At 37.3% G+C, this 24179-nt stretch overlaps 1 protein-coding gene across 3 annotated transcripts in view; it reads right to left on the bottom strand.

Moving 5' to 3' along the window:
- Positions 1-15743: 15743 nt before the first annotated feature.
- LOC144616123 (uncharacterized) overlaps positions 15744-24179 on the bottom strand; it is a 33967-nt gene continuing 25531 nt past the window's right edge. Inside the window, exons 1-4 of one of the 3 annotated variants that reach the window (XM_078445604.1) lie at positions 23856-23981; positions 19874-19977; positions 19260-19364; positions 15744-16471 (exon numbers count right to left, since the gene is read on the bottom strand). In XM_078445604.1, the coding sequence (XP_078301730.1) occupies positions 16457-16471; positions 19260-19364; positions 19874-19977; positions 23856-23949 (318 nt within the window). In that variant the 5' untranslated portion in view covers positions 23950-23981 and the 3' untranslated portion in view covers positions 15744-16456. Of the gene's footprint in view, positions 16472-19259; positions 19365-19869; positions 19978-23855; positions 23982-24179 lie in introns of those variants that run through there. The other 2 variants (XR_013555096.2, XM_078445605.2) reach the window with 2 other exon arrangements.

The raw sequence follows: 24179 nt of genomic DNA, 5'->3' as shown, positions 1-24179 counted from the left end.
CTCTGTATCTTTCACTCAATTCTGCTGTGAACCTAAACCTGCTCTAAAAAATGAAATCTATTTTTTAAAACCCTAGAGGATTCTGGAAAGACAGTGAGGCAGGAAGCACTAAGAATCTGTCTCCTCCACTAGGCAACAATTTCACTGGTGGAACTAGTGTTATGTAACTATTTTTGGAACTCTGGACAGTTTACTGAAGGCTTGCAATGTTGGGGGCAAGACTTGGAACATTTATTGTGGTCTCAGTTGGGGGGTCTTAGCACAGTAGCAGCTACCCATTCCCCACCTCCAGCCATGAGGCAGGCAGCTGTGCACATGCTCCTAAAGCAGCTTGCACACAGCTTGCAGGAGCTAGGGTAGGCAAAAAGGACCCAATCTTCCAAATATCAGAGATCTGTGCTCTGATCACTGGTTGCTGTTTCTGATCACAGAGGTGCAGACAAAGAGGCAGGCAGCCATTGTTGTTGCACCTCCCTCCATTAAGCACATCTCTCCCCATCTGGGTGAAATGACATCCAGGAGATTTAAAAGGCTAGCACCTTTTCTGTACCCCTTTCATTTTCCTTTTCCCCTTCCTAGTAGTCAGACATTAAAGACCAGACCATTAAAATACAGCTGTATATATAGGGAAAATCAGAAAGTAACCAGGCACCGAGGGTAAGGCTTAGCGAAGATCTAAGCCTTTAAGTTTATACTTTGACACAGAGACTGTCTATACAATCAAAAACAAAAACAACAATAAAAACAACAACAGCAACAAAAATAAAAACAGCAAACTCTGGGAAAGGGGGAGAATCTGATTTCCAGAGTTACCACATTATTAGAGTCAAATGTTGTTTTCAACAACAACAAAAAAATCATAAGGCATACAAAGAAAGAGGCAATTATGGCTTATTCAAAGCAAAAAGAATAGATCAACAGAAACTGACCCTGAAAAAAAAAATCTGATAGCATAAATACCAGACAAAAACTTTAAAAAAGCTATCTTAAAGATGTTCAGAGAACTGAAGGAAGATGTGGAGGAAGTAAACAATGTATGAACTAAATGGAAATATCAATAAGGAAATAGGAAACTTAAAAAAAAAAGCAAAAAGAAATTCTAGAGATGAAAAGTACAACAAATGAAATAAAAAATTCACTGGAGGAATTCAAAGGCAGATTTGAACAGGTAGAAGAAAGAGAGTGAATTTGAACAAAAGACAATGGAAATTATTGAGTCTGAGGAACAGAAAGGAAAAAGATTGAAGAAAAGTGAACAGAACCTATGGGGCCCGTGGGACACTATCAAGTAGATGAATATACACATGGTGGGAGTCTCAGAAGAAAAGAGAGAGACAGGGCAGAAAGAATATTTGAAGAAAATAATGGTTGAAAACTTCCCAAACTTGATGGAAGATGGGACTATAAACATCAGAGTATCAGTGAATTCCAAGATGAACTCAAAGAGATTCACAACAACATACATTATCATCAGACAGCCATTCCAAGATATACAAAAGCTGAGGGAATTTGTTACCACTGGACCTGCTCTGGAAGAAGTGATTAAGGGAGTCCTGCAAGGTGAAATGGAAGAACACTTGAAGCCATAACAATAACTCAAGGGTACAGAGAAATAAAGACCTCAGTAAAGGTAAATGCATGATAATTAAAAAGCTAGTATCACTGTAATAATGGTTTGTAATTGTACTTTTTGTTTTCTACGTGATTTAAGAAACTAATACGGTTAAAGAAGAAAAATTATTAGTCTAAAAGTTAGTATTATTGTAACTTTGGTTTGTAGCTCCAAAGCTTGCTTTTCACTTTTTTTTTTTTTTTTTTTTTGAGAGAGAGAGAGAGAGAGCATGCAAGCAGGAGGGCGGGGGGGGGGGGAGGGGGGAGAGAGACAGAATCTTAAGCAGGCTCCATGCTAAGCACAGAGCCTGGTGTGGGGCTCAATCTCAATACTGTGAGATCATGACCTGAGCTGAAATCAAGAGTCAGACACTTAACCAACTGAGCCACCCAGGCACCCCCATCTTTTTACATTTTTTAAGAGACTAATACATTTAAAAAAAGTATTAGTTTATATTTTGGGGCATACAATATACAAAGATATAATTTTTAAGACCTCATGAGCTGAAAGTGTGGGATGGAGCTATATAGCAGGGCAGAGTTTTTATACATTATTAAAGTTAGGCTGGTATAAATTCAAGTTATAGTGTTACAATTTTAGGACATTAACCATGTCCTTTGTTACCACATAGAAAATAGCTAAAGTATATTAAGAAAAGGAAATGAGGAAAGAATTTAAACATCTTACTACAAAAAATCAACTAAACATGAAAGAAGACAGTAATGTCAGAAATGAGGGATAACAAATCTATAAGGCATTTAGAAAACAAATAGCATAATGACAGAAGTAAACCTCCCAATCAGTAGTTACTTTAAATGTAAATAGACTGAACTCTCCAATCAAAAGACAGAGATTGGCAGAATCCAATTCAACAATCTAACTACATGTTGCCTACAAAAGACTTGCTTTAGATCTATATACAAATAGATTAAAAGTGAAGGATGAAAAAAAGATATTCTATGCAAATAGTAACTAACATTGAGCACAAGTGGATACACTATTTAGACAAAATAGACTTTAAATTGAAAACGTTTACAAGAAGTCAAAGAAGTGCATTATCGATTAATAAAAGTTTCAGTATAGCAAGAAGATATAAACATTTGTGTACCTAATGACAGACCATCAAAATATATAAAGGGGCGCCTGGGTGGCTCAGTCGGTTAGGCGGCCGACTTCGGCTCAGGTCATGATCTCATGGTCCGTGAGTTCAAGCCCCGCGTCGGGCTCTGTGCTGACAGCTCGGAGCCTGGAGCCTGTTTCGGATTCTGTGTCTCCCTCTCTCTCTGACCCTTCCCCCGTTCATGCTCTGTCTCTGTCTCAAAAATAAATAAATGTTAAAAAAAAATAGAAATCAGTGGTCAATAAACCAGATCAGAAATAAAAGCTCCCCACCAAGAGACAGCACAAAGTGATTAAAAAAAAAAAAAAAAAAAAAAAAAAAATATATATATATATATATATATATATATATATATATAAAGTAAAAACTGACAAAATTGAAGGGAAAATATGACAGTTCTACAATACTGGTTGGAGATTTTAACATACATTACCATAATAACAAACAGATCAACTAGACAGATGATAAGTAAGGAAATAAACACTTAACACAATAGACCAACTATATCTAACAGACACACTGAACACTTTTACCCAACAACAGCATACCACATTCTTCTCAAGTGCAAATGGGATATTTCACAGGATAGATCATATCTTAGGCCACAAATTAAGTCTTGATAGATTTTGAAAGGTAGATATCAATCAAAGTATCCTCTCTAACCACAACAGATAAAAGTTAGAAATCAATAACAGAAGGAAAACTGGAAAATTCATAAAACTATAGAAATTAAATAATATACTTTTAAACAACCAATGAGTCAAAGAAGAAGTTACAAGGAAAATTTGAAAATCCTTAGAAACTGATGAAAACGAAAACAAAACATGCCATAACATACGGCATGCAGAGAAAGTGGTGCTAATGGGGAAATCTTCAGCTATAAATACTTACATTAAAAACAAAAAAGACCTCAAATCAACAACCTAACTTTATAATTTAAGGAACTAGAAAAAGAAGAAAAAACTAGATTGAAAGCTAGCAGAAGCAAGAAAATAATAAAGATTAGAGCAGGGATAAACAAATAGAGAAAATCAATAAAACAAAAAGTTGGTTCTTCAAAAAGATCAACAAAATTGACAAACTTTTAGTTACTTGGACTAAGAAAAAAAGAAAGAAGAATCAAATTACTGAAGTCAGAAGTGAAAATGGAGACATCACTACTGATTCCACAGAAATAAAAGATATGAGAGTACTATGAACAATTATATGCCAATATATTGGACCTAGATGAAATGGACAATTTCCTGGAAACACAAAACCAACCAAGACTAAGTCACAAAGAAATAGAAAACGTGAATAGACCTATAACTAGCAAAGAGATTGAATTATCAATAAAAGAATCTCCTGACAAACAGAAGTCCTGGACCCAATTGCGTTACTGGTAAACTCTACCAAACATTTAAAGAACTAATACCAATCTGTCTTAAAGTTTTTCAAAAAATTAAAGACAAGGAAACACTTTTTAACTCATTCTATAAAGCCAGAATTATCCTCATACCAAAATCAGACAAAGACACTAAAAGAAAATTACGAACTAATATCCCTTGTGAACACTGATGCAAAAAATCCTCAATAAAACACTAGCAAATCAAATTCACCAGTTTACTAACAGGATTATGCATCACGACTAAGGGGATTTATTCCTGGAATGCAAGGATTATTTAACATACAAAAAAACAATCAGTGTAATACATTACATTAACAAAATAAAGGGGGAAACATGATCATCTCAATTGAGGCAAAAAAAGTACCTGACAAAAATTTAACAGCCTTTCATGGTAAAAACACCAGAAACAAAGCAAAACAAAACAAAACAAAACAAAACAACTAGAAATAGAAAGAAAATACCTCACCACATTAAAAACCATATATGAAAAACCCAGGGCAAACATTATACTCAATGATGAAAGACTGAAAGCTTTTCCTCTAAGATCAAGAAAAAGGCAGGGATACCTGGTTTCACCACCTCTACTCTACATAATACTTAAAGTTCTAGTCAGAACTTTAGTTTTAGGCAAGAAAAATAAATAAAAAGCATCCAAATTGGAAGAGAAGTAAAATTACCTCTGACATGATCTTATATGTAGAAAACTAACGTTTACACACACACACACACACACACACACACACACACACACACACACACAAAGAAAGACTATTAGAATGCATAAACTCAGCAAAATAGCAGGATCCAAAGACAACACACTAAAATTAGTTGCAGTTCTATACACTAGCAGTGAATAACCAAACAGGATATTACAAAACAATTGTCCTTATAATAGCATGAAAAGGAATAAAATACTTTGGAATTAACTTAAACAAGGAAGGGGAAGTCCTGTATAATGAAAAATATATAATATTGTTGAAAGAAACTAAAGAAGACAAATAAATAGAAACACATTCCATATTCATGGATTGGAAGACCTAATATTGCTAAAATATCAATACTACCCAAAGCAATCTACGGATTAAATGTGATTCCTATCAAAATCTCAATGACATTTTTTTTTGCAGAAATAGAAAAACCCATTCTAAAATTCAGATAGAACCTCAAGAGACCTCAAATAGCCAAAACAATCTTGAAAAAGAAGAACAAAACTGGAGGACTCACACTTCCCGAATTCAAAACTTATGACAAAGCTACAGTAATCAAAACAGTATGGTATTATCAGGAAGACAGACATATATGCCAATGGAATAGAATAAAGAAGCCAGAAAAAACCCTTGCGCATGTGGTCAATTGATTTTTGATAAGGGTGCCAAGACCATTCAATGGAAAAAGACAGACTTTTCAACAAATGGTGCTGGGAAAACTGAATAACCACATGCAAAAGAATGAAGTTGGATCACTACCTAACACTAAATATAAAAATTAACTCAAAATGGATTAAAGACCTAAATGGAAGACCTAAAACAATACAACTCTGTGAAGAAAACAGTTAAAAGCTTCACAGTATTAGATTTGGCAATGATTTCTTAAAAGTGATACCATACCAGGCTTCATGAAACCTAAACAGTTTTGTGCATCAAAAGACACCATCAACAGAGTAAAAAGGTAACTCACAGAATGGGAGAAAATATTTGCAAATCATATATCTGATTATATCTACATTAATGTCCAGAACGTATAGAGAACTCCTAAAACTCAACAACATAGAAAACAACCCAATCAAAAATTGGCAGAGGACTTGAATAGACATTTCTCCAAAGATATACAAATGGGCAATAAGCACATGAAAAGATATTCAACATCACTAATCATTAGGGAAATGCAAATCAAAACTACAGTGAAATACCACCTCATACCCATTAAGGTGACTATGATGGAAGAAAAAAAAACTGTTGGTGAGGATGTAGAGAAATTGAAACCTCTGTGCTCTGTTGGTGGGAATATGAGATGGGACAGCCATTCTGGTAAACAGTATAGTTTCCTCAAAAAATTAAGTGTAGAATTATCATACGATCCAACGATTCTACTTTCAGGTGTATACCTAAGAAAATTGAAAGCAGGGTCTCAAAGAAATATTTTATACCCATGTTCATAGCAGCATTACTCACAACAGATAAAACAAAGAGTCCATCGACAAATGAATGGACAAGCAAAATGTGATACACATATACATGGAATATTATTCAGCTTTAAAAAATGAAGGAAATTTTGGGCACCTGCGTGGTTCAGTTGGTTAAGCATCTGGCTCTTGTTTCAGCTCAGGTCGTGACCTCACAGTTTGTGAGATTGAGCCCCACGTCAGGTTCTACATTGCCTGCTTGAGATTCTCTCTCTCCTTCTCTCTCTGTGCCCCTCTCCCACTTGTGTTCTCTCTCTCTCAAAAATAAATAAATAAACATTTTAAAAAATGAAGGAAATTCTACAATATGCTACAACACGCATGAACCTTGAAGATATTATGCTAAAATAAGACAGTCACAAAAAGGCAAATAGTGTATGATGTGACTTATATGAGGTTCTTAGATTGGTCAAATTCATAGAAATAGAAAGTACAATCATGGTTGCCAAGGAGTGGGGGGAAACCTCCCACAGTTACTGTTTAATGGGTATAAAGTTTCAGTTTTATAAGATGAAAAAAGTTATGAAGATGGATGGTGGAGATAGTTGCACTTTAAGAATATATTTAATATCGCTGAACTGTACCCTTAAAAATGGTTAAGGTGGTAAATTGTATGTTATATGTACTTTAATACACCAAAAACAAAATGGAAAAAAAAAATGGGGCAGTAAAATCCAACAAAGAAGAAAGAACAAACTCTGTGGCAATTCTCTAGCTTCTTGTATGTTAATATGGCAGCATGGTATAGAAAAGAGCAGTGGTTTGGGGGTTAGAGAGACTGGGTTTAAATCCTAAAGTCCAGGACTACAGTACTATCACTTCCATTCTGTGTAATATTGGCTAGAAGAGAACATGTCCATTTAGGCTTCTAAGGTACTCTATTATCTTCAACAAATTGCTTAATCTCTCTGAGTCTCAATCCCATTCATAACATAGGAGAAATAGTATCAATCTCAGAGATTTGTCAATAAAGGTATTGTGGCTACAGAGTCAGTAGTCAGTAAATGTCCATTCTCTTTCCCTTTAAAGACAAAGCTGTTAGGATCTTCTTATGTGAATTCTGTCAGACAAATTCAGTATCAGTACAGAGACATATAATGGCCTTCGTAATCTGTAGCCACTTTGTATAAGAAGTGCTGAGCTCTCGTGATACAAGATACCAAAAAATTAAATCTATTGAGTTGGCCTAGAGCTCGAGGCTTAAAATATTCACTGGTCCACAGTAAATAAAGAGGAAGAAGGAGTTACACAATGCATCTGTGTTCTAATTACTCAATCTCTACCCAACTGAAACTTTGCTTCATAAGGGACTAGCCATAGCCCCTGAGAGCAATAAACATCCTGAATTGCAAACCCCATTTTGTCACCTCACAGAACCCTTTAAATCTCAGTTTTAGTGAATGTATCTCTTACCCTATTTATGAAATGAATATTTTGAGAGAATTTTTACAATAGTCGTCATTATTAGTCCTTCAGCCGACTCTCCAATAGGGAAGAAAAAGAAATTAATGTGCAACGTTAATATTTCTATTTTGCATTGAAAGGGAAGACAGTCTGCTCTTTTCAAGGGATACAGGACAATTTCTGGGATGTAAGACTAACAGATATTTTCCAGAGTTGGGTCATTGCTGCCTCCATCTCATTTTGGAGACAGGCAAAAGTTATTCATCACCAAAAGACCAATGGGCAAATGCCCTACAGCAAACAAGTGTGCAGTAACCACCAAGGGGGTGCACAGGGTCAACCATTTACTGCCTAGGAGAGAGACAACCAAGCAAGAGTACTTGAAGGGTTGGTGCTCCAGCTTTATAAGAGCCAGAGATGACAATGTTGGGCAAGTCATAGAAGCATACATTCTCTTTGATAGAAAGAAATGGGCAAAGCTCCACACTCTCCCACAGCTACTGTGAGCACAGCTGACAGAAAGAAGTACCCTTCTAGTTCTGCGCTTTTGAAAAAATTTTTTTCAACGTTTTTTATTTATTTTTGGGACAGAGAGAGACAGAGCATGAACGGGGGAGGGGCAGAGAGAGAGGGAGACACAGAATCTGAAACAGGCTCCAGGCTCCGAGCCATCAGCCCAGAGCCTGATGCGGGGCTTGAACTCACGGACCGCAAGATCGTGACCTGGCTGAAGTCAGACGCTTAACCGACTGCGCCACCCAGGCGCCCCTAGTTCTGCGCTTTTGGATGAGAACACTCTACGTTCTCTTCATTTGACCCAATTACCTTCCCTTTCAAATTACTTTGTCCCTTGTATTTGATCACATGAGGGGGTCCGGGTAGGAACAGTGTTTGATAGTGTAGTCTTTCCTTTCCCACCCCTTGTTGAAAGACCTTCAGTACATGATCATGCAGCCTCACCATGGCCCACCCTCTTGAGATGAAGAGAACAGCAAGGCCCACAAGAAGCTGTAAGTTTGCTACTTGGTGAAACTATATAGTTACAGTGTATTCAGTGAAACTACATGGTCACAGATAATGTGACTTGTTTCCTAAGGTTCAGGGCTGTGAGACACTAGAATGCATTACAGAGAACACAATTTAGAATTATCCTCTGCTGATTTTAAAGAAGTAAGGAGATAACTTTTGGGGATGGTTTGTGTTGAATAGAGAGAGAGGCACAGATGTTCAGGAAGGTGGCTTAAGGCTTCATGAGTGAAGCCTACGTGATGGCAATATGGGGGAGTGGTCACAGTGTTCTGGGGTCTGATACTCAGCTCTGCAGGCCCAAAGAGTGGATTTTGTCTGCACTTCTAGGAAATTAGGTTGCAGAACTAACTTATGCTAACGAAACCCTCAAAAGATTGACATATCAAATAAAACACAAATTTATTTCTTTGTAACAGGTATATAATACATCTCTCCAGTGACCTCCAAACTTGTTGCCTCAATCCTGCCCATTATTAAGGGCAGAGAGACCAAATTCATAATCAGAATGTTACTTGTTGAACACACATTTCTAAACTAGTTGGATATCCAACAAATGAGTTGGATAAACTGAAGGAGTGTTTCATCTGGGTATTAGAAAAGCCTTCTGAGGGGAATGTGCTTTCCAGGTGATCTGAACACTGGCAGCCTCCAGGAAAAGTGCCTCTCTCTCCTGGAAAATGTGAAATGATGGGCAACAAATTTTCACTGCCTAGTCTCCCCTTTTCTAAATAAATGCAGATGATCTATCTACCACCCCTCTAGCCACATCAATCCCAGTTTTCCTCAAATGGAGCACAAGCCAATTCCCACTGCTTTGTTTTCTGTTCAGCTATTTTCCTGAACCTGTATCTGGCTCATCTTGACTCTCCCGTCTTTTCAGTCTTCCATTACCAGCTCTTAGGGAGGGTCACTGATGGTCTGTCTCTTCAATTATGTGTTGGTTCTTATTACTTCCTCTGACAGAATGATTTTCAGGTTTGGGGGGCACTTTGATGTACATGCGACAAGCTCCTACAGCCTGCCTGGAGGCAGGAAGATGCCTCCCATAGGCTTGTTCAGCACCATTTATTGTGTTCCTCTGTGGAATGTGTTTGTAATGTGTTTTGTTTATTTTGCCTGCGCACATTCCCGCCTTCCTAGAGGAAGAGATGAATAAACCACCCTGCCTTTTCCCCCAAGAAAGTAATTTTTTCACCTTAGGTGGGCCATCTGTTTCTCCTAACACAGCTCTGCTTTGACTTGAATTGAATACATCTTGTCCCAGGCATTTTGCCAGCTGTAGGCTCCAGGAAATGGAGCAACTAAAAGTGGTTTCCTTGTGATGTCACAGGTTGTTTCTTTTCTTTTCTTTTTTTTTTTTGAAATGCAACTTATGGAATTAACTTAAAGGAAATTGTGCATCACTGTTCATAGGAGTGGTTCACAGAGTGGCAGGAATCCCAAAGTAACAGCCGAACTGTTTATGAATTTCTAATCCTGTTGAGGCATGAGGGTACATCTGGCAGTGGGCCTAATAAATGGAGGGGAAGAGTGAGTATTTGCTTTGGAGCCAAAACAGACCCCTAAGCTAAGGGTTCCCAACCTTGGATGCAGACCCAATTGACCTACGGAGTTTTCGGTCTTCGTGCCTTCGTCTCACACAACTGGCTGCTTCTGACGCACAGCCATGTTGAGAACAATTCTCCTAAACTACTGAGAATCAAAGATCTCTTCTCAAGCTCTCAAGCTATTGGGGGAAAATTTACCCAGGACAAAAAGAGTGTCAAAATCCACAGGCTGCACAACAAATGATTAACAACCTACAGAGTAAGACAAAAAGCATTTGTAAAGCATATATTTGCTAAGGGGTTAATATCTAAAATATATAAAGAACTCATACAACTCAATAGCGAAACAAAACAAACAAACAAAAGATAAATAATCCAATTAAAAAAAATGGGCAAAGTTCTATTTTTAGTTCCATAAAAATAGGACTACCATATGATCCAGCCATTCCCTTTCTGGGCATATATGGCCAGAAGGGAATGAAAACAGAATGGCAAAGAGATATCTGCATCCCCATATTTATAGCAGCAGTATTTACAATAGTCAAGACATAGAACAATGTCATTATGCACATTGTGGTAATTGGGGTAATTTTTTTTAAATTGGGGTAATTCTTAAATATTTTTACTTATATACTGATTTATTGAGTTAAATTAAGTTTATTTATAAGACTTACAGTTGTTAAATATGTTACATATCATCCTTAGATTGGGCAATGTGGACTTGGGGCAATAGTGATTCAACTGGTCCAATGGCTTCATTGGACCCTTGCCCCTATCCCAGGTTGGTTTGACTTGGGTAAATATGGATTTCACTTGATTTAGAAATAAAATGTTATTTTCAATTTGTTTTAGAGAATTGGGCCTACTGAACCTAGTCAAGATTTCCCAGTCATTACTATTCTCATACTTCCTGAATTTTTAGAAGGATCTATTCTGCAGCCGCAAGGTGTAAGCTATGCAAAAGAGAAAAAAGAAAAAGAAAAAGAAAAAGAAAAAAGAAAAAGGCTACTTAAATTTTCAGTAAATTTGCTAGTGAAGGCCAGAAGTTCATTCATTCAACAAATAGCTGAACAAATTACTGAAAACCTACATGGTGCCAAACAAAGTTCTAGGCACTGAGGATACTTACTTAACACAGTGAGATGAAAATCCTTACTCATGGAGCCAACAAGTGATTGCAGGTGGTGATCATTATTCAAAGGCAAAGGATAGATGGAGTCAAGGAGAAAGCTGTGGATATGATTTCAGCACCCTCTCCCTGTGCACTCTGCTCTCCTTGAGTTAGAGTTACTAGAATATTGTCATTGACACCACAGAACTGTTAAGCGATTATATGAGTGGGTGCCATTTCCTGCTTCTTTGTCATGATTTAGTAGAGAAAATTCTACCATTTGAGCAGCATTTTCCAACAAGTGTTCCTTGGAATCTAGTCCCTCGAGGTGCCTAGTTTAGGGGAAAAAATGTTTGGTGGTTAAATAAATTTGGCAAACACTTCATCTTTTGGAGATTCACAATAAACTAACAAAATATAATCTGTATGACCTCCACCAGTTTGGATTCCAAATTTGGGCGTCTTCTTTTTTTTTTTTCCTACAGAATTTTTTTTTCCAATATATGAAATTTATTGTCAAACTGGTTTCCATACAACACCCAGTGCTCATCCCAAAAGGTGCCCTCCTCAATACCCATCACCCACTCTCCCCTCCCTCCCATCCCCCATCAACCCCCAGTTTGTTCTCAGTTTTTAAGAGTCTCTTATGCTTTGGCTCTCTCCCACTCTAACCTCTTTTTTTTGTCCTTCCCCTCCCCCGTGGGTTTCTGTTAAGTTTCTCAGGATCCACATAAGAGTGAAACCATATGGTATCTGTCTTTCTCTATATGACTTATTTCACTTACCATAATACTATCCAGTTCCATCCACGTTGCTACAAAAGGCCATATTTCATTCTTTCTCATTGCCACGTAGTACTCCATTGTGTATATAAACCACAATTTCTTTATCCATTCATCAGTTGATGGACATTTAGGCTCTTTCCATAATTTGGCTATTGTTGAAAGTGCTGCTATAAACATTGGGGTACAAGTGCCCCTATGCATCAGTACTCCTGTATCCCTTGGGTAAATTCCTAGCAGTGCTATTGCTGGGTCATAGGGTAGGTCTATTTTTAATTTTTTGAGGAACCTCCACACTGTTTTCCAGAGTGGCTGCACCAATTTGCATTCCCACCAACAGTGCAAGAGGGTTCCCGGGCATCTTCTTTTTCTAATTACTTGCTTAAACCCCCATTCCTCCAGATTGTAGGTAATTCGGTATCTCTCGCTCTCAAGGACTCACCATTCTTCAACTTGTCCAGGAACCCTGGGAAGTTACTTAGTCCAAAGGGAGCAGTATTGTTTCAACATTCCGTGTGGAAAGAACTAATCAGTCCACTTAAAGTTCTGATTTTAATCACTCCTACATGGTGTTATTGTTGAAAACTGGTTCCTAAGTTTCCAATGAGTCCCTGGCTTGCTATAAGGGTGTCCTTTAAGCTGAAGAACCCTGTAGAGGCAGCAGGGTAGCACTGAGGACGTGGGTTCGCAAGATGACAGCTTATTGGCTTTATACTCATATAATCAGCCACTGTTCTCTAGACCCGACAGCTTTGCCAAAGTGGCCAGGTATAATTGGGTTTCTAACCACAGCTACACACTGTATCTAAACATGCTGTCCCTAAATACACTGTCCCTACAAACCTCTAGGCCCTGGTGTTGAGCCTAAGTCACTATGCCAGACTCCCTCTTTCTTCTTGAGGTAACTTCAATGTGTTCTATTGCCATGGGATCTCTGTTAGGGCTTTCTCAGCCCTTCAGAAAGCTCTAATCTCCAAAAGGTAGGGGATAGGGTCTTGATCCCTTTCTTTCTGGAGGATCTTTGGCCCTAGGTAAGTTTAATTTGGCATATCACGGGGAAAGTGGGAAGAACAATCTTTGTTAATTTCCTTTCCCCAGAGACATGTATATCAACTCACTTCATGTTGGCATAATTAAGATTATTCAGGGAACTATAAAGAAGATCCAGGAAGTAAATGTCTTGTTCTATCTTGCCACTTCTCCAGATAAACAAACAAAGTTTCAAATCACTATGAATGTTTCTGGAAAGTTGGAACACTTAAAAATTATTGATTATAATTTGTCCTTATTTGAGAGGTAGCTAAAACATGGGAATATATAGAGCATGTCATTTATAAAGTTTCATGGGAATAAAGGATAGAAAAAGATTCTAGGATATGGAGGCACTAAGGATCTGAAGGGCCCCCTGTTAAATGGGGGAGAGAAAGAGAAGGATTTTCCTTGCTTTATTTTTTGTAATGAAAAGGTGCGAAGTGCCTGTGTGGCTCAGTCAGTTAAGCATGCGGCTCTTGATTTCAGCTCAGTTCATGATCTCAGGGTCGTGGGATCGAGCCTCATGTTGTGCTCTGCACTGGGCATGGACCTTGCTTAAGATTCTCCCTCTCTTTCCCTCTGCCCCTCTCCCCTGCTCATGCTCTCTCTCTAAAATAATAGTAATAATAATAATAGTAGTAGTAGTAGTAATGGGGGCTAGTGTATCTACAGAAGCCCCCAAGCAATGCATCATAAGGTATGTTCTACTTCAGAGAGAATCTGATTCCCAAAAATTCTCTTCTGAATTTCTTCCACTGAACTAAAGCCCTAAAATCCTCCAGGCTTCTTGGTAAACCAGTCCTCATCTCTCAGTGAGTCAAGTTCCTAACAGAAAAATCTCAGAACCTTTGGTCAGGGAACGCCAGCATTTGCCAACATGGCTTTAGACTCACTAATTTTCTGATACTAAAAAGATCATAATTCCTATGGAGAGGAGAAATATATTGAACCAATATATTCCTTTTTAAATGTTTATTTATTTTTGAGAGACAGGGAGAGAGAGAGAGAGAGGTAGAGAGAGAGAGAGAGAGACAGAGAGAGAGAGAGAGAGAACACAAGCAGGGGAGGGGCAGAGAGAGGGAGACACAGAATCTGAAGCAGGCTCCAGGCTCTGAGCTGTCAGCACAGAGCCTGACGTGGGGCTCAAACTCACAAACTGTGAGATCATGACCTGAGCCGAAGTTGGAAGCTTAATGGACTGAGCCACCCAGGTGCCCCAAGCCAGTATATTCTTAAGCCCCTCATTCTCCTAGTACTTGATCTTTTCCAGTTTTTCAAATATTTTACATCAATTAACTTAAGACATAAAATACAACATTCAATGTTAAAGCTTTCTTGATGCCAGGATATTTTATACTTCAGCTTTGCTGGACCAGTCAGCACAAGGATACTGTGGGAAAATATAGTGAAAATTCTATAAGGTGGTAACAATGTGGGGGCAATTTTTTGTTAATTCATCCCCAAAGAAGGAACTCTCTTTGAATACTAGTATTAAAGACAAAAGACTAACTTGCAATTTGATAAAAGACAGTGTTATAGAAAGGCTTTTTTCTTTTCTTTTTTCTTTCTTTCTTTCTTTCTTTCTTTCTTTCTTTCTTTCTTTCTTCCTTCCTTCCTTCCTTCCTTCCTTCCTTCCTTGTAGAATTGTTACCATGTTTTAGACTTTCAGTGAATATATTTGCCTCCCACTCTAATATATAGCCATATCTTATGGAATAACGAGTTATGTTTTAATAGGATTATACTATAGGTAACACATTCATGCATTTAGAGATGAAATATCTAGGGAGAATATTTCCATTGCTTGTTATTGCTTGGCATTTCATGTGTCCTATCTGATAGGTATTCACATAAAGGAAGCTGGTTTTAGTTATCTAATATAGTGGTATATTTATTACTTCAACTTACAAATCCTTGTATTTGGATTTCCAAACATGTAATTTTTAACATGTTTTATTAGTGAGGGAGAAATAAAGGAACAATTTTGCAGCTAATTTAACACCTATAAATGTCCCTGTTTGTGATATGAAAGAAATGGCCTTGTCAGACCACAGGTCCGCTCATATTTCAAAAAACATTAAATGTAAATATTTCTAAAGTGCCCTATATTTAAAGTTCCCTTTATTCCACAAAATATTAATGGGTTTATTGTTTATACTTTATAAAAGATGGTACCTGATTCTGAACAGATTTATTATGTGAAACTGTTCATTATTTTTAAAATAGCTCTATGTGAGAAGCCATATAAAAGCTAGATGATTACAAACCAACAATTACAAACTGAAACATAAATGTTAAAAAGATATTAACTTGTTTCAAAATTTATGTCCAAACAAAACCTGCACACAAATGTATATAGCATCTTTATTCATGATTGCAAAAACTATAAGCAACTAAGATGTCCTTTAACAAGTGAAAGGATAAATGAACTGTGGCATATCTATATAATGGAATATGATTCGGTGATAAAAAGAAATACACCATCAAACCATAAAAATATGAATATGACTTTTAAATACATATTGCTAAGTGAGAGAATCCAATTTATAGAGGCTACATAATATATGGTTCCAATGATATGACAGCCCGGAGAAGGTAAAACTATAGAAATGGTAAAAAGATCAATGGTTGCCAGGGGTTCCAGGCAGGGGAAGACTGAGTAAATGAGGCACAGGAGATATTTTAGGGCAGTGAGACTACTCTATATCATAATGTAATAGTGAATACATGATGCTATGTGTTCATCAAAACCCATAAACCTTACAACACAAAAACTGAATCTTAATGCATGCCGACTGAGAAAACACTTGATGAGGGTGTATACCAAAAGGACACAGGATACAGCTGAAAGAGCTCCCAGTGGCCAAAGCTAGAGCTATTAGAACAACAAAAAACTTTAAAAGTAATATTGGATTATAACCCAAAGTATAAAGTAAAGAGCCATGAGTTCATACCGATACAAATAAATAAATAAAGATAAATCTCATGTGCAGAAGAATCCCCAAAAATGTATGTAGATACTCTGTCCTCAAGAAGATGGAATATAACTCCCCCACTCCTTCAGTGTAGACTGAGCATAGTGACTTCCTTCCAAAGAGTGCAGCATGGAGAGAGAGAGAAAAAGAACTTTACAGTGCAGAAACCTGGCAAACACTACCTCAGCCAGCTGACTAAGGCTACTATCAACACTGGTAAGTCACATTCATAGTAGGTACCTTTCATATGATGTGATGAAAACAGCACTTTAACTCTATGGTCTTCTTCCCTGAAACATACAACCCAAGTTTAATAATATGATAAATACTAGACAAATCTCAATTGAGGGACATCTATAAAACCAACCAATACTCTTCAAAACTTGTCAAGATCAGGGTACTTTGACTGGCTGTTGGAAAGCATGTGACCTTTAATCTCAGGGTCATGAATTCAAGCCCCACACTGGGTGTAGAGATTACTTTAAAAAAATGGTTTTTTTGTCAAGATCCTCAGAAACAAAGAAAGTCTAAGTAGCTGTCACAGCCAAGAGAAGCCTAAGGAGATGTCAGGTAATGTGGTGTCCTGGAGAAGATTCTAGAAAAGGATATTAGGGACAAACTTAAAAAAAAAAAAAGAATAAAGTATGGATTTTAGTTAGTAGTAATGTATCAATATTGACTAACTGTAACAAATGCACCACAATAATCTGAGATGTGAAATAATAGAGAATACTGGGTGTAAAAACTATTCTAACATTTTAAGTTTATTAAAATAAGATTGAGAATCATACAATTATAGAAAGTGGGAAATAGAAGGAACCATAAAACTTACCAATTAAACCCTTTAATTTACAAGGGGAAAAACTGAGGATGTATAGTGGAACTTAGTAGCCTGCACTTTGGAGAAGTCCTTGAGACAACAGTGGTGGCTAGCTGCTGAACTTTGTTCTCAGGGACACTATAACATTAGTCATAGTATGTGACAGATGATAAGTAATTACTGAATGGTGAATAATTTCCAAAAACCTACCCTCTACCCAAGTGTTGTGTCCATTCAATTTATTTATTTAAAATTTTTTTTTGATGTTTATTTATGTGTGTGAGACAGAGAGACAGAGTGCGAGTGGGGGAGGGGAAGAGAGAAGGAGACACAGAATCTGAAGCAGGCTCCAGGCTCTGAGCTGTCAGCACAGAGCCTGACTTGAGGCTTGAACTTATGGACCACGAGATCATGACCTGGGCCGAAGTCAGATGCTCAAGCTACTAAGCCACCCAGGCGCCCCTTTTCAATTTATTTATTAACCCATTCATTCATTTAACAAATATTTACTGAGTGTCTGGTATCATAATTTTTACTCCTAGAACTATAATTACTTAGAAACTCTATCCAAAGGAATGACATTTTGGCCATTTTCCATATCTGACTTTGTTGAAAACTCTGTTTAGCTGATTTAAGTTTCTAAGTATCCAAGGAAGAATTGTTGCAAGCCAAGTATTAACATTAAATAGACGGAGGAGACACCTTAAGAGAACGATGGCTCTTAGGAGTCTTACGAGAGCATATATGTGGTCCATTTACACTCAAATCATGGGCTACGACCTTTTTGAAAGGTATTCAGATCTCCGATCTCTCATTCTACTCCTTTCACTATTTATGAAAGCAATAAGCTAAGAGCCTAGTTTTGTCCTGCTCTCCAGTTTCTGCTCCACTTCTCGCCAGCTGTGAGCGTGATCTTGGCCAACCTACTTCATCTTTTTAAGGTTCAGTTCCCTCATCTGAAAAATTACCTCATAAAAGAATGTTGCTTAGGTTAAAGAAACCAACATTGCTAGAGTGTTTAACACACTTGGCAATGACATTATTATTCCTAATATCATTACTATTATTGTTATCATTACCAACCTACCAGATGCTTGTAGCGGTGAAATAACTGTGGGAGGCTTAGGGCAATAACTCAGGGTCTACAAGAGAACACACGCTGGCACACTTAATCGTTCGTTTTTTCTAGGTATAATAAGTGGGTTGTTTCTAACAAACCACAGAATTGTTGTTGGGATTTGGGCTATGATTCTATTTACTGTCAGCCCAGTGCCTCTTTTAGACTGCTAGGAAACTAAAGGGGTTATTTTCAAGTTCCTTTCCTTCTTGGCCTCTTTTCCTGCCAACGTTTTTTTTTTGTTTTTTTTGTTTTTTTTTTTTTTTTTATGTTAATATTATCATTCGTTCTAAATATTCCATGGCTCCTTAAAAGTGGATAGTTTTTCCTGATACACTTCTCCCCTGATGTTCATTTTTAAATCATACTTAATATTATATTTAAAGATCACATCATTCAAGGTGCTCATATGTTATCATATTTTTATCATATTTAAAGATCACGTTACTCAAAACCTCTGTGTATAAACGCTGAGCAAAAGCCCAGCCCACCCAGCGGGGGTGGTGCCCCCCTCTCCATGCCCAGGTAAAAGAGGTCTTGTGTTGGCTATTCTGACTAAGAGTTTCTGAGCAAGAAGTCTCCGCCTCCAATTCCCATTCTAGCCACGGCTGCCTGTGTGGGAATCCTAGCAGCTGCCAAGTACATCAGCCCTTTGAAATTGCACCCCCATAGGAATGCCTCTTGGAAGCGGTGCTGTTCCTGTAGTTGTAATGGCATCAGCTGAACACTTTTACTCAACAGCTTCTTGGTACTTCTGCTGCCTCCTCTGGGGCCTCACTTGAGACTACTCAGTGGGGTCTGTTCTCATAAGTTCCACGTCAGTGGCAGAAAGCTACATCTCAGTAATAGAGGTTATCTTGTTCAACCCAGCTGTAAAAACCATGCTAAGCACAAGTGGTCCAACTTCAGAGGACATCTTAAGGGAAACTTTAAATAGTTTTAATAAAAAAGAATACTCTTTTATCAAGTTCAAAAAAGTTAATAAAACAGGTTAACTGTTTCTTTTTAACTGATTGAAGACTTTAAAGGGATTTGAGAAAGTAATTTTATCTGTGGCTCATTAGTACTGCAACAGACAGACTGCAAATTAGTTTACAATGAGCATGATTATTCTGAAACTCCTTTTGTCAAGGATACTCACATAAAACAGGTCCTGTTTCCCTCTTGGGAGGAAACTGTGAAGGTTAAAACCAGATGCTGCTTTTCCCCACACTGCCACCCTCAGTGACTCCAGAAGGATGTAAGCCTGAGGGAGATGAGAGAAAGGGGTCAATTATGGAACAGTGGAGCAGCAGATTCTAAATCAGGGCATATGCATGAGCTCCCAGAGATCCCAGAAATCAGAGGAAGCGCTTATGTGGGTTTCCAGTTTTTCGTAAGCTTTAGATATCTGATGCCTAAAATTATTTATATCTAAGACATTTCCCGAAACTCCAAATGATGGGAAGGATTTTGTCGTTGTTGTTACTGTTTGTTTGTTTATAAAATACTAATCAGCTTGCTTTTTAAATTTAATACCAATACTTTTAACAAAATTGCTTAAGTCCTATACCATACTTTTTTCTACTCATGAGTTGACTATGTCACTAATTTGTGGGGCTTTTCTATTTGTAACAAATCTGATTGGACATTAGGTTGATAAGATACACCTATATAAATCACACACACACATACACATACATATACTATCACATAAAAATATAGCAGGGAGTATTTTCTAGAAAATGGGCAGTATATTTAAATGTCCTCACCTACCACACATAAGAGGTTTACTTTGGGAGACTCCAGAGACTGTCTCGAAGAGAGAGATGGCCTCCAGAGCAACATAAACCAGGGTTTGATGAGCTCTAAGTAACCGGCTGTCAGGAGAGAAAACAAAACAAACAAGATGTCTTAAGTCTCCATATATAAGAAGACAAACAGTGGTTTCAGATTTGAATCCCAAATTAAAAGTCAATTAAATGCAAGGAAACAAAATGAGCAGTGCAATAAAAGAAATTTAAAAAAAGAATCAACACACAGGAAAATAACAGTAAAATAAAGAGGAAAAGAGAGAATTCATCTACAAGCAAATCAATTTGTTGTTGGCACCATACTTCTGGTCTAGATTGACTGACATGGGGTAAACAAGATGGATAGCTCACAAGACGGAGTGAAGGCTGTATAGTTTCCATCTTCCTCTTCAAATGCACATATTTCTATACTTTTAAGTCATACACATAAATTAACCCTATCTGTGGCATAGTATTTTTTTAGCCAGTATCATAGGAAACACATTTATAAATATACAAAGAATATATGTAGTTAATTGCACATATGCCTCTCATCTCTTTTCTTGAATTCCATACCTTTTGCTCCAGCTTCAATAAAACGGAGACCAGAGATGTGATCTCTCTTAGGACTGACAACTGCTTCTGGTCTTGTTGCTTTTCTCTACGCTTTGCTCTACATACCTCCATATCAGGGTGTGCATGTATGGCTTCCCTCAAACAGCTGTCAACAGGGGCCTTTCACTTACCTCCATTCTTCTTGACATGCCCTTTCTTTGATTTCCATGATAATACTCTCCTGATTTTTCCACTGCTTCTTGTTCTCTAGTCATCCCTTAAATGCCAGTGGTCCCTAAGATTCTGATTCTGATTCTGATTAGCCCTATTTTCTTCTTACTCTATAATCCATTCTGAGAAGCACAATAGTGAAGGGCATGGACACTAGAACTACATTGCAAGGGACTTGCCATTTTCTGGCTTTGCGTGAGATATGGGGCAGGTTACTTAAAATCTCTGATGTTTCCGCATTTATAAAATGGGACTAATAATAGTATCTACTTCATGGGCTCATAAAGGAGAGTAAATGAGTTTCAGACATGTGAAGTGCCTGGCACACAGAAAATACTTGGTAACTTTTAACGGGTAAAGCCATGGCTTCAACTATCATTTAGTTGAATAACTTGATTAGTTACTTAGTCAATATTTTGTTGATTAATCAGTAAACTCTAATTGTCTGGCCCATACTTTTTTCTGAACTCCAAGTCCATTTAACCAAGTGCTTACTAACCATTCCTAGCTGCATCTAGGACTCCTCAAATTCAACATTCATAAACTAAGTCACTTCTTGAAGTAGCAGAAAAAGAAATTAAGAAAACAATCTCATTTAAACTGCACCCAAAATAGTAAGATATCTAGGAATAAAACTAACTAAAGATGTGAAAGATCTGTACTCTGATAACTATAAAACACTGATGGAAGAAACTGAAGATGACACAAAGAAATGGAAAGATATTCCGTTGCTCATGGACTGGAAGAACAAATATTGCTAAAATGTCTATACTACCCAAAGCAATCTACACACTTAATGCAAACTCTACCAAAATTCTAACAGCATTTTTCACAGAACTAGAACAAAAAAATCCTTAAATTTATGTGTAACCACAAAAGACCCTGAATAGCCAAAGCAATTTTGAAAAGGAAAAGCAAAGCTGGAGGTATCACAATACCGGACTTCACATTATATTACAAAGCTGTAGTGATCAAAACAGCATGGTATTGGCACAAAAATAGTATTGGCACAAAAATCCTTAGATCAGTGAAACAGAGTAGAAAACCCAGAAATAAACCCACAATCATATGGTCAATTAATCTTCAACAAAGCAGGAAAGAATATCCAATGGGAAAAAAGACAGTCTCTTCCACAAATGGTGGGAAACTGGTCAGCTACATGCAAAATAGTGAAACTGAACCATTTTCTTACACCATACACAAAAACAAATTCAGAATAGATTAAAGACCTAAATTAAGACTTGAAACCATAAAAATCCTAGACGAGAACACAGGCAGTGATTTTTCTGACATTGGCTGTAGAAGCATTTTTCTAGATATGTCTATTAAGCCAAGGGAAATAAAAGCAAAAATAAACTATTGAGACTACATCAAAATAAAATGGCCCTGCACAGTGAAGGAAACAATCAACAAAACTAAATGGCAACCTACAGAGTAGGAGAAGATATTTGCAAATGACATATCCAATAAAGGGTTAGTATCTAAAATATATGAAGAACTTATACAACTCAACACTCAAAAAACAAATAATACAATTTAAAAATGGGCAGAAGACATGAAGAGATATTCCTCCAAGAAGACCTCTAGATGGCTAAATGATAAATGAAAAGATGCTCAACATCACTCATCATCAGGGAAATGTAAATCAAAACTATCAAAACTACAGTGAGATATCACTTTATACCTGTCAGAATGGTTAAAATCAAAAACAGAAGAAATAAGTTCTGGCAAGCATGTGGAGAAAAAGGAACCCTCTTGAACTGTTGGTGGGAATGCAAACTGGTGCAGTCACTGTGGAAAACAGTATGGAGTTTCCTTAAAAAGTTAAAAATAGAACCACCCTATGATCCAGTAATTGCACTACTGGGTATTTACCTTCAAAATACAAAAATGCTAATTTAAAGGGATATATACACCCCCATCTTTATCGCTGCATTATTTACAAGGGCCAAAATATGGAAGCAGCCCAAGTGTCCATTGATTGATGAATGAATAAAGAAGATGTGGTACACACACACACACACACACACACACACACACACACAGAGGAATATTATTTAGCCATAAAAAAGAATGAAATCTGGCTATTTGCAACAACATGGATGGAGCTAGAGAGTACAATGCTAAGTGAAACAAGTTAGTCAGAGAAAGACAAATATTATATGATTTCACTCACATGTGGAATTTAAGAAACAAAACAAATGACCAAAGGAAAAAAGAGAGAGAGAGAGAGAGAGAGAGAAAGAGAGAGAGATATAAACCAAGAAACAGATTCTTAGAGAACAAAGTGATGGTTATCAGAGGGGAGGTGGATAGGAGGATGGGGGAAATAGGTGATGGGGATTAAGGAGTGCACTCATTGTGATAAGCGCCAGGCGATGTATGGAAGTGTTGAATCATTGTGTACCTGAAACTAATTTAACACTGTATGTTAACTATACTGGAATTAAAATAAAATAAAAAAATAAAAACATTTCTAACTCAATGGAAAAAAATACACTAACTCGTTTCTATCTCCCCCTCTGCTCCAGCCCAAACTGCTCCTCTCTTTGTATTCTTTTTCCAAGATAAGTAATGCATTATTCATCCAAGGCTCCAAGTCTTTGAGAGTTAATAAAGTCTCCCTTTTCTCTCAACTACCTCTACCCTAAACATAAAAACCTCATTGGTTACCAAATATTTTCAGTTCTGCTTCCTAACTATCTTCTCTTTTGGGTTACTGCAAGAGCCCCTCTTCTGTTTCTAGCTTCCTTCCTCCCACATCATCCTTATTCCACACTGCAGTCAGGGGCTATCATTTTTAATACTTTTCGTCATCTTTCCGTTCACTTTCAGGACAAAATACAAAATGTTCAGTGTAGCATATGAGGTACTTCATCAACTTGCCTCTTTCTAGTCCTCTAATCTTTTCCCCTGCCATCCCTACTTCCAGCTACACTGAACTACTTGTAACCCCCAAAGTTGTTACCCTCCCCTTCACCGTCATGCCTTCCTCTGTACAACTCAGAATGCCCTTCCTTCCATTCTAGATTATCCCTATTATAATTTTTCCGACTCCTGCAACACTAGTCCAAATTGAGTTTTAAAAATTAACCAACAATTAAAGGAGAGTTAACAGATGCTACAATTCCAGTACAGTTTGCTCAAAAAACAGACTGAAATTCCTTTTGTGCCTTTACTTGAGGTACAGGTTTCTTTTTTAGTCATTTTCTTTTTTACTTTCCATTGACTGGTAATGACTCCTTGGTGAGGACTTGGAGAGTTGGAATACATCTTCAACCAAAATGTTATAAGATATGTAGATGGTATCTAGAAAAAAACATGAAGAAATTGTGAAAGACGAAGAGGTGCTCAGCTATTTGCCTAAATCACATTAGCCATTTTCCCCCTTCCTTCTCCTCTCTCTCTCCCCACTCTCTCCACTATTCCCATCTCTCTTTCAGTCTCTCTCTCTGTCTCTCTCTCTGTCTCTCTCTCTCTCTCTCTCTCTCTCTCTCTCTCTC

Source organism: Panthera onca, chromosome B1 (genome assembly GCF_046562875.1).
Source record: "Panthera onca isolate mPanOnc1 chromosome B1, mPanOnc1 haplotype 2, whole genome shotgun sequence".
In the NCBI taxonomy this organism is placed as follows: Eukaryota; Metazoa; Chordata; class Mammalia; order Carnivora; family Felidae; genus Panthera; species Panthera onca.
The sequence above is the reverse complement of the archived record's forward strand: the minus strand, read 5'-3'. Positions and strand labels throughout refer to the sequence as shown.